The following is a 16,880-nucleotide window of genomic DNA, read 5'->3' on the forward strand; positions in this document are numbered from 1 at the left end:
AGGAAGCCTTTAAAAAAGGACCTAGATAGTTAGTTGCATAGTATATATTTTAGCAAGTTCAGAAATGCAGTTCTGTACACTTTCTATCATTTAAAGAGTGGATTTACTATGGTCATTTCAGTGGATGTCAGAATCTGTGTTTCACTCTGGCCTATGATATTTTGCTTTTAAAACGTCAGAAGAAGGTACACTGCCATAGTATAAACTATATTAAAGCTATGAGTAAATGATAGAAATGCAGACATTTAGGCAAAGCCCACTGGGCCGAGGTGGGTGCTGTCCTTCCAGGCCATCTTAGAGCTTCTTCCATTGCCATCCAGGTCCAATTCACCTCTCCGTTTCACCTGACTGCTCTGCTGTAGCTTTTGCTTCCTCACTGTCAATCTCCTTCCAGCAGCCAGAGGGATCTTGCTAAGACTTCAAAATATGGCCCTGCACTTTCTTCTCCAGCAACTTTGCATTTCATGATAAAAGCTCCTTAAAATATGCCTCTAATCACTGACTTCTCTTCCTACCACTCGCCCTCTTGCGGATGCCGTCAGAACACACTGGCCTCTGCTGTTTTTGAGCGGACCAGGCATGCTCTAGCTTCAGGTTCCTTGTACTTCCCTTCCCTCTACTTGGAAAGCTCCTCCCTCAGATAGCCACATGGCTAGCTCTCTCACTTCCTTTAGGAGTCGTAGGAGAAGACGCCTTCCCTGGCCACCTTGTATAAGATAGCAACACCCCACCCCAACACCATGAATTTCTTTCTCCATCACTCACGCTTGTTGTTCCCCATTAGCACTTATCACCATCTAATATACTATGATGTTACTTATTTGTTTATTGCCCATCTCTCTCCCCTACAAGTTAAGCTCCACTAGGGTAGGGGCTTCATCAATCCCAAAAACTCAGATAAGAACCTAGCACCTTTAAGTGCTCATTAAATATTTGTGGTGCAAATGAGTGAAAGCAGATGAAATAGTCTTCTTTCTACTTCCCCAACTGCCAGCTGATGTGTATTCATGTTTAGGTTGAGGAGGAATGAGTATCTCTTTCTGAGATGAAGTCCTCTCTTCAGACATTAGACCTCAGTTTCCTGTAATATTCTCCAAGTGGCACAAAACTGGTCCTTCATGAAGCTGCTCATTCACCACTACCCCAGAGCTACTGGGTTACGATGGGGCTCCTGGAGGAGCTGGGGTCATCTCATCTGGTCACAGAAACATTCGACTAGTCTACTTCTAAGTGCAATAGTGTGTTAAGATGGGATTAGCATTTCTAAATCCCCTCCACTTAATGTGGCATTCACAATCAGCTCCGGTGATAGTAGTGGACTGACTAGATTTTATAGTCTAATCTGAAGCAGCCATGAGGGATGTATGTGCACCTCTGCCATATAACTGACTGCGGTAATAGTAACAGATTGTGGAGTACTGAGTAGAATCATTATTCTCTCCTAAACTTGGTAAATTATCCTTGGGTATTCTCCCATGTCTCTACCCCCACCTTGAACCATGCATGATATTCTCAAACGCATCCTCTCTCATGATGGAAGCCTGTCACAGTAACCTCTTTATTTAAATTTCACAGGAACATTCTTTATTTCAATTACTCAGAAAGGTGCCTTTGGCAAGAGAATCACAGCTGACAGCAAATTAATGACTATGATGCTGTGATTAGTTGAGATTACAGGCTATAGAGTACCTGTCTGAGCATTTACCACTGTCATCATACTGATGCTGTCATCTATCAGTGATTCATACTGGTCAAAAAAGAAGATATGGTTCAGTTACAGTAGTCCTGTGGAAATGTAAGGAAATCTGCCTTAATGTAAGATTCAGTGATATGCTAATTAACTGAGAGAATTTTTACTGTTAACCTGCTTATTCCAGTCTCTCCCAGGCCCTTCCCCAGCACACAGATTTATTTTAATAAAGCTTTAAGGGACAAGCTAACTGAAAAACTGAAGGTAATTCCAGTCCCCAAACCTGAAGTATTCATTAAATGAAAGGAAAACATCATTTAATCTTGAATTATTTGGATAAGTGACTCAATTTTGTAATTTGTTTTGCATGAGTAGACAAAACTTAATGGATATTTCAGTGCCTACCAGCACTTGACTGGATTTATAAAATAAACTTTTCTATCAATTTAACAGAGAAGAGAGGATAAAAATTAACATGAACAATAACAATGACAAAACCTTCCACTTAGATACTAGGTATCATTCCACCTCCTTCCAAATTCTGTCTGAAAAGCAATAACGATTTCTATAATCCCCAGCAATGACTTTTGCAGGGAGAAGATTTCAAATAAACGTCTATTTGCTTTAGGTGAGCTTCACTGAATCGGCCTTATTTGATTTCAGATCCTCCTCAGGGAAGAGATTTCAGGATTTCCTGGTTGTAAAATGGAAAAGAACATTTTGCTGAACTTGTATGACATCATCTAAGGCATTAAAAGGGCAGATAATCATGGATTCTCTGCCTGTTTACTAAAGCTTCTTTACCTTCTCAATCTATTTTATTTCCAAATGTCAGAGTAGTCTGAAACCTTTCAAAGATTTACAGACTGCAGAAGCAGAGGAAATATTAGGATAAATCCTTTAACTTTTGCAAAAGCTTTTAAATAATTAATAGGTGGACTTTTGGAATTGTCATATATCACAGTACAGTTACTCTAGCATATACCTTGTGAAGGCAAAACATAGTTTAACAACAAAGAGCTTGAGGCCCTCTCCCTTTCTAGAAAGTTAGTGAAATGGCTCTTTAGTGTATATACTTGAGTCACAAATAAATAGAATATTGAATTTGTAAATAGAATATCGAATTTGTGAAGGGGAAGATTATAACTAATATCATAAAATTTAGTTTATCAATTAAAATTAAAATACTACACAGTGAATGAAAATGGTAAGTACTATCTTTGTTTTAAATACAATTTCTTTTCCATATTCTACTTGGAAATTCCCTTACATTGTGAAAAGAAGAACAAATGTGGCTACCATAATATTATTGATAAAAAGCAACAGAAAATGTGAGCAAATTATTTTCAAGCTTAAATTACAAAAATGTTTCCTAATATACTTAAAATACCAGAGCCAAATAGCTAAAACAAATAATATTTAAAAGATCTTATCCCACATATAGGCAAAATATATTTCACAGTAATAAATTAATTTTTCTTTTTTATGCAAAACCCCTCAACCATAACTTCATGAAGAAATGTGAAGTGGTGTGAAAATGATCTTACCTCATATTCAAAGTCCTCTGTTCTGTCTGCATCAGCAGGCAAGCTGGAAAGATACTCATTGTCCTCATAAAATTCATGCTCCATCGGATGAAGAGAATGGCAGCTATGGGGAATGTAGCAATATGATAGGAATGGATCAAAGGGGTTGTTTTCAAGATTAAAACTGATTTTAGAATTTCACTTTAGTTTTCTGTGCTTTGCAATAAGACCTGTACTGATCTAGGCTTTAAATGAACTACATCTCAGAAGAAGCAATTGCTTTTCTTTCTCCACCTACATGAAGTCCATCAATTTGATTTTCTGAGAGAATTCGAAGATAAGGGCCCATGGTCAGAGCTGCATTTTGTGGAGACCGATGTGAAATCTTTGACAGGCCATTGCGCTTTATCGATACTCTGTTGCCAGTCTACCAAATGTGACTTGCTGCATGCATGGGTGTGTGGCTTTTGCAGTTTACCCAAAGGGAGGGGGGCTGGTATGTTGTAACAAAGTGCTCCCAATGTCAAAATACACAGCTCCAAACTCTTTTTTGAAATCTATTTTTTAAAGCACATATTTTTCAGATAGTAAAACATACTCACATTACCCCCAATTTCTTAAGACCTACTTCCTCATAACCTACATTTTCCCCTCTTTGCACAAATATTAAGGAGCATTCGTGGTGATAACTCACTGGAAACTCCTAAGCCACAGGTTTTTATAATCCCTTTAGAAAATTCCAGGGGACAGACAGAACTGATTAAGTAAAGGAAATGAGGGGGCCCCAGGGCATCGTACATATCTTTTATACATTCTTTCACTTTAGGGAAATGTTTTAAATAATTAATAGAAGTGCTTTAAAATTACTATATGCTATGATAGATACTATACATTATACTATACAAGGGCTAAGCATAGCATAGTTCAACAGCAAAGGGCATGAGGTCATCTCTATTTCTAAAAGTCAGTGAAAAAGTATAAGTGCAATCAAGCAAGTTCATTGCAGGTAAGACCTCTAAGCTTTGCCAGTATGGATGTTCTTGGAATGGTGCCTTCATGCAGTCTGTGTAAATACCAGCCTCTTACTACTTAGGCTCCTTACAGGGTGAAACAGTGTGGGCCCAAATAACAAAGGCAGGACATGCAACACTTTGTTTGCTGGTCTAATGGGTAAAACCCCCTTGCTTAAGTTCGGACTGGTTCTGCAAAGCCCATTTGGGCCGGTAAAATGTCAAAGCTTGCTGTTTGGGGCATCTGATGTGTTTCCCTTGTCTTTCAGTCAGTAAGAAGGGAGTCCTGCCAGGAGAAATGACTTATTCATTCAATAAACATTTATTGCATGTCTACTAGATGCCAGGCCCTGTGTCAAGTACTGGAAATACGTTGGTGCACAAAATCCAATTCTTGCCCTATTAATTGGGTAAAGCAGCAAAGTAAGATTTAAATATAGTGTGACAAGGAAAAAACACAGAAGCTGTGAGAGCACTTAGTGCGGGGATCCCTACGGCAGCCCTAGGAAGTTTTCTAGAAAAAGGTTGCCTCTAAACTAAGATCTAAAGAAAAGCAGCATGGCATTTTGGTCGAAGGAGTTTGCACTTAGGCCAGACCTCTTTGGCTCAGGAGTGCATCCGACACTTCTTTGCTATGTGATCTTGGCCAAGTTACCTAACATGTGTGACATGGGTACGGTAATAATACAGTGCACCCCTCCAAAGGTTGTTGTGAGGACTAACCAAATTAATAAGTGTAAAACACTTAAAATGTTACCTAAAACATGTTAAATGAGCTAATAAATATTGATCATTTTTATCATTCTTTCAAAGAAAGTATTTATTGGAGGGCTACTCTGTGTCAGGCTGTACTAAGAGATATTATATATTTGTTTGCTTATGCATTGTTCATCTTTCTCTCTAGAATAGAAAAGCTCCAGGAAATAGGGACTTTATTTTCATTCCCAATTTTATGCCCAGTACCTAGTTCCAGTGCCTGACATAAGGAATTATTTAACAAGCAATGGATGGATAAAAGTCTCTGCTCTCCTGGAACTTGAGGTTTAAAGGAGTGGTTTCCAAAACATGGTAGCACATTACAATTTCCTAGGGAGATTTTTGAAAAATTCTGATGCCTGGGCCTCACTCTGAAAAATTCTTATTTAACTTGCCTAAAGTAGGATTCAGGCAATTAATTGATATGTCTTTTCCAAGTTCCCAGGTGATTCTAATGTATACATGCGACCCACTGAAATAAACTTACAAAAGCCATTTAAGGGCAGGAAATTGGCATGATTAGATCTATGCTTTGCAAAGTGAATAGTGGAGTATACAGTAGGCAATGAAAATGCCATCTAAATATACTATTGCTCTTATGAATCAAACTCTCAATAAGGTTTAAATATTTGCTTAAAAGTTCATATAACGAAATGTATGGGGCAACGCATTCTTCTAAGACTACACAAGTAGAATTACTTGAATAAAATATCTCCAATTCCCTTTAAATTAGGTAAAATTTTGGAAGAAATATTCTTATAACAGTTTCTTATTTCATAGTTCTATACTTCTCTGACAGCCAGGACCTTTTGTTTACAAATACAATATACTGGGTAATTGCTTTCTTTGGACAACTGCATTTTAATTAATTTCCTAACTTTTCCTTTAAAAAAGAGAAAGGCAACAGAGAGAGAGAAAGAGAGAGAGAGAGAGAGAGAGAGAGAGGTGACCTACAGGGGAGAATATAGCGCCAACATGCCACTTCTGTATCAGTCTTAATAAAGGTTTTGGCAGCTTTTTTGAGAAAAGCTATTTCCCTGACCAGTGCTCATGAGTAGTGTGAGGTTTTTGATGACTGGAAATGAAAAGGTGAACTCATTGGAGCCAGAAGTTTTCACTGTATCTCAGCAAGTAAGATTCCTGAGGTGAAACAGCTGTGTGGGTCAGGGGCAGCAGCTAGCAGAGACATCTGAAAACTAACTGGAGACAGGTGGAGGCAGAACTGAGCGCCTGTCTCTGTAATTGTCAACTAGCTAGTGTAACTGATTATTTCCAACACCGACTTTAAATAATGAATGAAAACAAATAGGGCTTTGGGGGGAAATGACAGAAAAATACCTGTCTGAGAGCAGAAATGGACAGATATCTGGCACTGGAGGTGTAGGTGGCCTCAGCTTGGCCAGGGCCATGATGTGTTCGAAAGTGATGTCTGTCTGTGTGCTGGCGTTCATGAGCTGCACTTCTGGGGCTGTTCCGTAGATTGGTTTACTGAGAGGCGTTCGCCTTAGCACCTGAACCACAATTGGCTCCTTGGCATTTCGAAAAGCTTCCACTGCCTCTTCATGGGTGGCCTTTGAGAGATCCTTCCCATTGACCTGTGAAGATAAAAGGACACTGCTCATCTCAGAGGAAAGAACAGAGAGGCTGTCATGATAGATTAATAAAAGGTGGCGAGGGGAAGTTTAAATCAGCTCTGATATGAATTTTGCAAAGGAATATTTAATCGGACATGGACATTTATTGAACTCCTCACCAACATGAGGAAGTGAAGGCGATACGGAAAACAATTACTTCTAGTATTTTTAGAAAGCACACCAATAGAATGATTAGTAAAAATTCAAAAATTTAAATAACATATTGGCCTCAAAAAATGCTCACTGAAATCTTCAGATAGGTAGAAATGCCAAGAATATCCTTTTTTATGATCTATCAATCTCTTGTTAGAATTTTCAATATTTAATCAAAGTCTTCCTGGTCTGAAATCTATTTTTTTAGGATACTGTCAAATTTCTTTCATATTCATCATCTTTTTATCTAAGACCATGTTTTATCCAAGATAATTTACATTTTATCCTAAATCCTTTCTATTCAAAGTGTGGTCTGTGGACCAGCAGTTAAGCATCATCTAAGAGATTATTAGAAATGCAGAAAACCTAGCCCTACATCGAACCTCTGGAATCAGAACTGGCATTTTAACAAGATACCAGATGATTTCTATGATATGCCCATAAAAGGAGCACTACTCTAAAACACCTCTGAAGGAGTATACTGTGTCTCTTTGGATCATTATCTATTTTAATTTATATCAACTGATGACTCTCCAAGGTAGCTCTGGACATAATAAAGAGGTGACATTTGCCTTTGCTCTCCATCACTGCTTCTCAGTTGGACCAACTACAGGCACTTACCCCAGCCTTTGTGGCATCCCAAACACATGCACACTTTTCTGAACACCCTCTTGAGAGGCAGTACAGGCTGCTCTCAGATAGTTAATATATTTCCCTAAATAGGCACTGATAACACAGCCTCTTAGTGGGAGTTGTGCTTTAATAAGGATCATGGAATCTTGAAACAAGCTTCACAATTCCCACCCCAAATGAATTAATAATGTTGGCTTTTGCCTATAGGAAAAGATACTTAGGAGAAAAATTCTGTGTTCAAACCTACAGAAATAGTACCATTTCTAGACAACTATGACACTGTCTGTTGGTGAGGCTCAGATAACTGCTATGTACTGGCAAATCCTTAGAGATCCCTGGGAAGAAGCAAAGGGAATCACTGAGTTGCAATCATAGAGCAATTGCTGACATTCAAATGAGCACATTCTCTCTCCCTGAGTAGACAAAGAATATGTGTGCTCAAAGCAAATGTGGGGCATTTCAGGGTAAATGATACAATGCCAGGTAGAAATTGTCATGTCACATAGAGACAGGCTTAATGACCTGGAGGAGTTAATTTACTCAATGGACCCTGAAAGAGTTAATGTGCCTTCAAAAAAGGAGCAATTAAGTTTCCTCACCAGCAAAATATGTCCCAGCACGATTCTTAGATCACTAGTAAGAAACTTTAGTCGGAGATTTGAGTGGGTACCTACCAGTGTGCATATGCTCACTAATCTGTACACTCACGCTCTAATTCTTTCTCCATGGACTAAACTTAAAAATTATCACCAAATTTTCATTGGCACGACCTCAGAATACCTTGATGACTTTGGGCATATGGGAGTATGTAAACACCAGACACCTATGGACACAGTCATTTGTTCCTTGAGCTAGTATCAGATGACAGGAACTCTGGGGCCACCAATGTCTTCCCTGAGGACATGTAGTCAGCAGATGATAAGAGAACTTCCAGAATGTTAAAGCACAACCTAAAAGCCAGCCTCTCATTTTAAATGATGTCATCTTCTATGTTTCATATTGTGGTCAGTATCTCTAAATTCCTGGATTATGGAAACTGCTCCAGTTGTAAGTAAGATTGCTCTCATTGATATCTATAAGCGTTGCATTTAGAGTAATCCCTAATAGTGGCAGTATGAAAGAAGACAATGTTCTTTCTAAAAGAATTTCAACCAATATCTGAGGGTAAAGGGAAAATAATTTGTGGTCAGGGTTTCTTCCAGTCATAAATTAAATCCCACTAATGCATAAATTGTGTACCATTAAGTAGTGGACTGATAAATGTCATTATTCCATTTCTTCCTCAAGGTGGCTGGGTACTTTGCCTATGTGTTAATCTAGTTTTGGTATTCCTTTGTTTTAGTGATCTTCAAAGCAAGAATAATTTTTAAAAAGTGAGCTATTATTGATAATAATCATGTTCCTATGATTTTGGATTTCCTATGTTCTGGATTTTGCAAAATCCAGAACAGAATAAAAATTTTTATGGAGACAGAAACTAATGAAGAGTATTTTGGGCTGTGAAATCATTAGTTCTTATTGTTATGGTTAGTATATGCAAATTACATTAGCATTCATACAGCAAGATCAATAACTATTGATTCTAAGACCTGTACATTTATTCATTTACAATCATGGCATTTACATGCAAATTTCATTTTTGGCTTTAAGAACAATCAAATACAATCTTAAAAAAGGACAGTCGGAGTAATCTCAAATATCTTACTTTCTCATTGGGGAATGCTTTTTTCTTCTGGTTATCATGCAGCTGACCTCTATTTTCATTAGCTATTTAATATCTCTCAAAGTAAAGAAGTCTATGACCTTTAAAGGCTCTACTGCCTCACGTGATTCCTTGGAAAATGTAAGCACAGATAAAACAAAACACCCTTTTTTTTCTCTCACTTCACTTGAAGTTCATCAACATACTGTTAGCCTACCAAAAGGTCACCATTTTATAAATTATGCCTTTCACAACAGAAAAAAGAATGGCTTAATTGAGATTTTCTGGCAGTGGCTTTGCTCAGTTATCATCAGTTACAGCTAGGAAGAAGAATAACATTGAAAGAATATCTAAAGTTTTAATACTAAAGAAAAATTTTGTAGTACATTAACAAATAAATTAATAGCAAAACTTCATTTTTTTCAAGTGGTGAGATCCCAAATCAACAATAAGGTATATGATATTTTATGGCGTCATATCATTATAATTATATTTCTTTTTCATAATATTTTCTCCCTCCTTTTTCCCCTTGTTTTCTCCTCTTTCTCCCTCTCCTCCCACACTTTACTCTGTCTGTCTCAATCTTAAATTTGGTTTTGTATGGGTGACATATAACTTTTATGTGTTTTGTGAAATGAAACTGGTGATGGAGAAACCCTCTATTAAAGGTGTTCCATTTAACATAGGCAGTTAAAGGTGTGAATCCAAACTCTTCTAGGTGCCCAGTAAAGGAAAGAAGCTTTTGTGCTAGAAAAGTGCAGGGAGATCGACTTTCAGGAAAAAAAAAAAAAAATGAAGAGGGTTGGGAGCGAAATTGGTGAGGAGTTGAAAGATAATTTGAAGATTTAAAAAAATACCTATGTGTTATGCGGTTTGAGTTTGAAGTTTGTATGCAAAAGGGTTTCAAAAAAGCTGGCAATTTGATTTCGGCACGGTTTAGAGAGACTTTTTCTAAAGCGGTTGTTAAATGGAATGGGTGAGACGTTACAGTGTCATAATAAACGTGAGAGGTATATGAGATAATTCTCTCAATTACTATAACATCTGGCATTTTGATAACTGTGGCCAAACTGAGTTGGTTCTATTGCTACCAAGCAATAAGAATATATCAGAAAAGACTCATGTGATTGACATTGATAAGACGCTAGCAGTTCAGAGTGGGATGACTGGAACTGAGATGGTGACTAGGCCATCTGATTTGAGATAAATGAGAAACCAGGCACATTATGCATAAGTAGGTTATCAGAATTGGCAACAGTATAAACAAGGGGAGGAAGATACCAGTGATAGAAGTTCTGGGATAAATACATGTGGTTGTTCTCATAAAAACCACATCTGTAACCACATGTATAAAAAAACTAAATTTAGGATTGGAAACAAGTGGAAAAACTTAGTGATGTGATCACATTGTAAGGTATATAAATGTTAAGTCACTATATTCTATACCTTAAACTAATATACTATTCCATACCTACTATACTCAAATTAAAAATATAAAAATAAATGAAAATTAAACAAATAGTCTTAATCATGTCAAACTTGAAGCAATTATGACATTCAGATAAACTGACAAACAGATGATCGATGACTAAAAGATAAACCGATCACTGGAAAGCATTTTCTGAGGTCTTCCTCTCACCCCTGCACTTATCAACTCAGTTGAAAAATATACACATTTTTACAGATGCAACAAAGTAAGTGTCCTAGTTTTAAAAAGTTATTATTTGCATTATATTGATAGAAATAAGTGGATAGGAAAAAAGTAGGTACTTTTCAGCAATCAATACAAAAGAAGTGTGAATACATTTGTTGTGGCAGATGGGCTAATTAGTCCATAAGCAACTTGTGAATGTTAAGTAAAGAATATAGCTTTTCATATGTAAACCATATCACAGGCAATGTTTGATGAAGCTTCTGTTTAACGAACAATCCAGCCTTTTGAATAAATTGCAAAATCTGGGCCACTAGTCAACAACCTCCCCAGAGTGACTAGTGGCCTCAGCTTGGATATGAGTTGTTCTACTTTGATTATTTCTCCAAATCCAGCCACATGCAAAATTTTCTTGAGTATCAGAAAACAAACAAGCTTTTTTTTTTTTTTCCTTTTGAAATGCAAACAAGTGCATGAATAACTGAGTCACCCTGGTGAGTTGCCATTTCTAGAGTCAGCTGTTTGGGAATGATGAGGATTTCTAAACCTCTGTGCTGCTTATGAAAAATAAAGGCCTTTAAGCACCTATGGCTTTCATGGGAGAATACATGTAAGAATACTGTATAGAAGAAGTACAGAATATCAAGGATTGTGTATAATTGGTATAGCCCAATTTCAAATTGGGAATAAGTAGAAAGCACTTGGATCTTTTCTGAATGTTTACAAAATTCATTCATTCATTCATTCATTCACTCATTCATTTATTTTTAGCTTTATTGAAGTATAGTTAACGAAACTGTAAATTATTTAAAGTATATGTCGTGGTGATTTGATATATGTATATGTTATGAAAGGATTCCCATTATCTAATTAATTAACACTTTTATCACCTTACGTATTTACTTTTTTTGTGTGAGTTCTACTCTCTTAGCAAATTTCAATTATATAATATGGTGTTATTGATTGCAGTCAGCATGTTTTATATTACATCCTCAGACCTGAGTATTATAAGTCTGGTTGGGTATGACATTTTGTAAGCTCTCCCACCCTCACAAATAACTGTGGAATTAATTTTGATTATACTCCCTATGTGAATGCTGATCAAATGTTCTATTTGCTAATCATGGGGGGGGGGGCTGAAAAATAGAGTCTAGTAATATTTTATAGAAGGAGGAAACTATTTAAATTGCTGCTAAAATGTTTGATATAAAAGGAACTTAAAATAATCTGAACCTTATATCCATTAAACACCTGTCATAGACAATCTTAAAATCAATTTTAAGGAATTTAATTATATTTTTTTCTAAATTTCGATGTGTATGATTCTATGCGGACATCTGTTATATAAATTGAGCATTATGCAGTGTTAAAAATATTTAAAACAAAAAGAACTCACAGAATAGGGATTGTACAAAAAGTATATGAAGAAAACCCAGTTAGAGATTGACTAAAATTAATTTTGACCTTTAACGATATTTTTAATGAACAAAATTATAACTGGTAGGTTTGTGATCAATTTTAGAAGGTAAGAACATAAGAAATGTTGGAAAATGTTAGACTACATTAAACCAAAAGCCTGTGTAGCCAGTGTTCTGCTTTTGACAGTGCTATTATTAGATTTTTGGAAAAAAATATGCTAATTATCATGTGTGATATAATGAGCAGACTTATCTGAAAGTGATCCTGGGGCTCCTTCTGGCTTGTCTGAACTACAAGAGACTAGAAACTTCATTTTCCTGGTGTATGGGGGTGTTGCAGCTTCCTTTGAGCTCCCGAGTCCCCAGCTGGCTTTCCCAGACAAATGGAAATAACCCAGACAGCCCCAACCTCCTGCAGTGTTTCCTTACTGACAATGTTTCCCTAGGAAGAGAAAGCAACGAAGGGATGCAATCCCTCCCCTGGAATACAGACCCACTGCACGTCCACCAGTTCTAGCCCCTGTATGACTCTCTGTGTTGCTGACTCCTGAATTGTATGTTTCCCAAATAAAGACTGTTGCCTAACCTATTACTTGGGACATTGTAGGATCTGCCCTTATTAAAACCACATGTGACATAATATACATTTGCCACTTAAAGAACTGAATATATTAAAAATGCTTGTATATGTGATAATAATGAACTTAAGACTCTCAGTAACCCACCCAATGAGACAGTTAGACAGCTTATTAGTACATTTAGTTAATTGTGGTGCCGAGGTTACTATAGTAGGACAGTATGCTGCTTCCTGATCTCTCTCACGGAACACTCTGATGGTGGGGGTATTCCCAAAGGCAAGCAAGACATCTTCAACTTTTCTTATTCAGATGGTATAGACCCATTATTTGTGAATGTATTACAACTTTCTGAACCAATTTATAATTTTGGTTATAGGAAATCTTGGGGATGTATCTTTTATAAATGCCTTTTTTCTCTTATTATCTTTTGATTTATTTTTTAAATCTCTTCTTCCGTATTTTCTGTTTCTTTCCTTCTTCACACTCCCACACTTCTCTTCTACGGTTTCCCATTTGGGATTTTAAACATCTGAAAAGTGTTTATTTATCTAAATTATTTCTGTTATTAAGGAACAGGTTATGATTTTTACTGAAGTAAATAAATTAAAATATACACAACATAGTTTAATATACCTCTTTATAAAGTATTTTTCCTCACCTTAACAAAAGGATTGGAAGTTTCTCCTCTTTGGCACATGAGCTGGTGGTTCTTGGTTTGTCTGCCAGATACAGAGTCCACTCCTCTACCTGCTCTGTGCCCTAGGATGCTGACCACTGTATACTGTATTGTCAGCCGCTCTGTTTTATATATTGTGTTTGGTTTGGCCAGTGGTAAGAGTGCTCATGTTCTGTACCTTTACCCAGCCCCCTCTTCATCTGGCTTTGGAAATACTAGCTCTTAACTTGTTCTGTTCACATGCCTTTCACCTGTCCCCTTCCAGTCTATGGGTATTTAGGATTTCTCTTTCTATTGTTATTCCCTACATTCTTTTTCTTAACTCTGCTCACACCTCTCTAAGTTGCTCTGTCATTAAACTTTGTTCAACTAAACACTTTGAGTGGGCCTTCCATTTCCTTCTGGGACTCTACCTGACACAAATGGACATAAAACTCCTCTCATTTAAACAATAAAAAACAACAAAAATATGATAAAAGCTGAAAGTTGCCATCTTTGTAAATTAACTTTACTATCAAAATTAGTTATATCAAAATATAATTTCTAATTTCTGGGATTTAGCAAAAGTCACAGATTTTTAAGGGAGGACTAAAATATAACTTTTATTGAGATCATATAGCACATTTAAAGTATTTAAATATTTGATTATAAAGTTATTTTGTAGAACATCCCTCAGTTTGCCTTTGTCTAGTGTTTCCTCTTGATTAGGTTCAGGTAATGTAATTTTGGCAGGAATCCTAGAAGTGGTAGTGTGTCATTTTCAATCTATCCTATAAGAAAGTAACTAATATGAATTTGTCCATTACTGGTAATATTAACCTTGATGATTTATTGAGGGGGAAGAATATGAATCAAAGCAAATGTAAAATGTTAATGTTAAAATTTGGGGTATCTAGGCAAATGGTATTTGAAAATTCTTTGTACTATTCCTGCAATGTGCAACTTTTTGATTAGTCTGAAATTATGCCAAAATAAAATATTTCAAAATATCGTATTTGTTTTTTAAGCTAAGAACAGATTTGTGTTGTAATCATTTAGAGTTAATAATAATTACAAGGACTTGATAGATACAGAGCTTCCTCAGAGTTTATGTATTTGCCTATCTCTAGAGAAACAAATTTCCACTTGGCACTGATGCCTTTTCTTGAGCGCATGTGCACACACAACACATCCCTACAGCAAAAAACACAGGTTTCTGTCACCAATTTATCATTGTCATAACAATTCATCTACTGAATATCACCTGAAATCCTGTTCTCCTCCAAGCTGAACTATTTAAAAAGATAGATGGCTGCCTTCTGGCTAATTGTGAGAGTACTTTCATTACTATAAAAAGACTTTATATCTCAAGCGACTCTATAAGCAGTGAATAATGACTTAAAGTCTTTAGAGAAGAGTCCACTGATGAGATGGTAGAATAACAACTACTTAACTGACCTTTTACTTCCTAACATAATACTAAGCTGATGTAGCTGATTATTAATAAACCCATCCATTGAGTTTTGACATATCAGATCTAAGTATGTTAAACTGAATGAGATGTAAAATTTTCTGCAACAGGCCTAAGGGAGTAAAGACATAAGGCATATATAGGGTAAATGCTGTTAAAAAGAACACAAATTGTTTCATTTGGAAGAAACTTCATTATAATTAAATGACCAAGATTTACTTTAAGAAAATTACTATAAACAGAATCAGTAGCTGAAGACTCAGCCAGAACTATTCATCTTCTGTACTCAGTGAACAAGAGGAAATGTGCTTTTAGTCTCTGGACAAGAACTCCTGGTCCCATTTTTGTTAGGAGAGCATATATGTATATCAACAGAACCTTGGGTCTTAGCTACACTAGGAAAAGTGCTAAACATAACTATCTGTTAAATGGAAGGAATAAAGTGTTCCACACAGTTACTAATAAAAGACTCGAGACAGTAAATTATTTATAATAGGGCATCTATCACAACAACATCAAAGATGCTGAGGACATCTTCGCCAGAGGTTCGCTGTGCCCTATCTATAAGAGTGATCTCATGCTTCACTATTTAAATACTTTTGTGCAAAAGGCATTGAATGATAAGAAACTGTTTGGTTCAGTGCTGTAGTTTAAGGGCTCTAAGATGTTTGGCACATATTAGACAATAAATATGTTAAATACATTTTCAAGATCCACATTAAAATATATGTGATTGGACTTGTCATTAAAATTATCTGTTTACATGCAAATTTCATTTCTTTCATTGCCCAGCTCTATTTTGTAACCCAGTTACTCATGTCTCTCTTTTTACTTAAATATATTGTATAAATAATTTGAGGGGCAAGCAGAGGCTTCGAAAGCTCCATTTGTAAGCCCCACCCATCAAGCCATGTTGTAGCACAAAAGGACATGGGTATGGGAATCATATAGAACTGTGATCCAAAAACAGTTCTCAGTATTAGCTGTGTGACTTTAAGTTATTTAAACTATCTGAACCTCAGTTTCTTCACCTGGAAAAGGAGATAACACCCATTCAAAGAGTTGTGGATTGAGTTAAACAAATAATACAGTTAAGGCAGCTAACAGAGTTCTATGATGTTGACCTGTGTTTCCTTCCTTCTCTCCTTTTCTTCCTAAGAAACTCTTAGTGACAGAGACTAGACAATTCTGTGAGGATACAAGTTAATACCCGTGCTTACAGTTCGGGCAGTGACAATGACAATAGTATCAGTTTGTGCTGAGTGAGCTTTCACAAAGTGCCAGGAGCTGAGCAAAGCATCTGGCTTATATTATCTCAGTCACACTCAAGAACAATCATGTGAGGTAAGTATTTTACCACCATCTGAAAGCTGCAGAGGCTGAGGATCAGAGGGGCGTAATAGGCTGAACAATGGAAGGCACCCACTTGCTCTCAAGATCTGCTAGAGAACAACTATGCATACATCTATGATTGTAAGCAAACATGTAAAGAGCTGAAATAAAGGTACTAACAGAGTTTTTTGGAAGCACAAAGGGCTAACTACACCTAAGAGTATTGCAATTTGATTCTAGGATGTGACATTTCAGGTGGGTCTTAAAAAATAAAGAGTTTCATAAGTCGTAAAGAGGAAAGAAAGGAAAGGAATCCTAGGGTAAAGGCTTGAAAGAGCAAGTCTTCTGAGAACTGGTGAGAAATCTGATGTGACTGAGTATTGAGGAATTTGGGTAAGTGTTAGAGTAAGAGGCTGGAAAGCAGGCTTTGACCCAGGTCCTGGTGTTCTCCGTGAGCCATGGTCAAGTATTTGTTTTATACAACATCTTTCATCTGAAAACTAGCATAATCTCATTTATATTTTGAAGACAACTCTGAATCTGTGGTGAGAACTGAATGGGGAGAGGAAACTACTTAGAAAATTACTGGAAAAAAAATGATTAGTGTCTGGATTGAGACAGAGACAGCATGGATGGTCCAATTGGAGGAGGATGGAGAGAATTGTAAAATG

The 16,880-nt window shown here is 36.5% G+C and overlaps 1 protein-coding gene across 2 annotated transcripts in view; it reads right to left on the reverse strand.

Annotated features, from left to right (window-relative positions):
* PDZRN4 (PDZ domain containing ring finger 4) overlaps nucleotides 1-16,880 on the reverse strand; it is a 320,925-nt gene that overhangs the window by 50,327 nt on the left and 253,718 nt on the right. For both annotated transcript variants that reach the window (XM_036236611.1, XM_036236612.1), the window contains 2 exons: nucleotides 6,321-6,577; nucleotides 3,238-3,340 (listed from right to left, as the gene is read on the reverse strand). In XM_036236611.1, coding sequence (XP_036092504.1) covers nucleotides 3,238-3,340; nucleotides 6,321-6,577 — 360 coding nt within the window. The remainder of the gene's footprint in view (nucleotides 1-3,237; nucleotides 3,341-6,320; nucleotides 6,578-16,880) is intronic.

This window comes from Rousettus aegyptiacus, unplaced genomic scaffold (genome assembly GCF_014176215.1).
Source record: "Rousettus aegyptiacus isolate mRouAeg1 unplaced genomic scaffold, mRouAeg1.p scaffold_m13_p_2, whole genome shotgun sequence".
Classification (NCBI taxonomy): domain Eukaryota; kingdom Metazoa; phylum Chordata; class Mammalia; order Chiroptera; family Pteropodidae; genus Rousettus; species Rousettus aegyptiacus.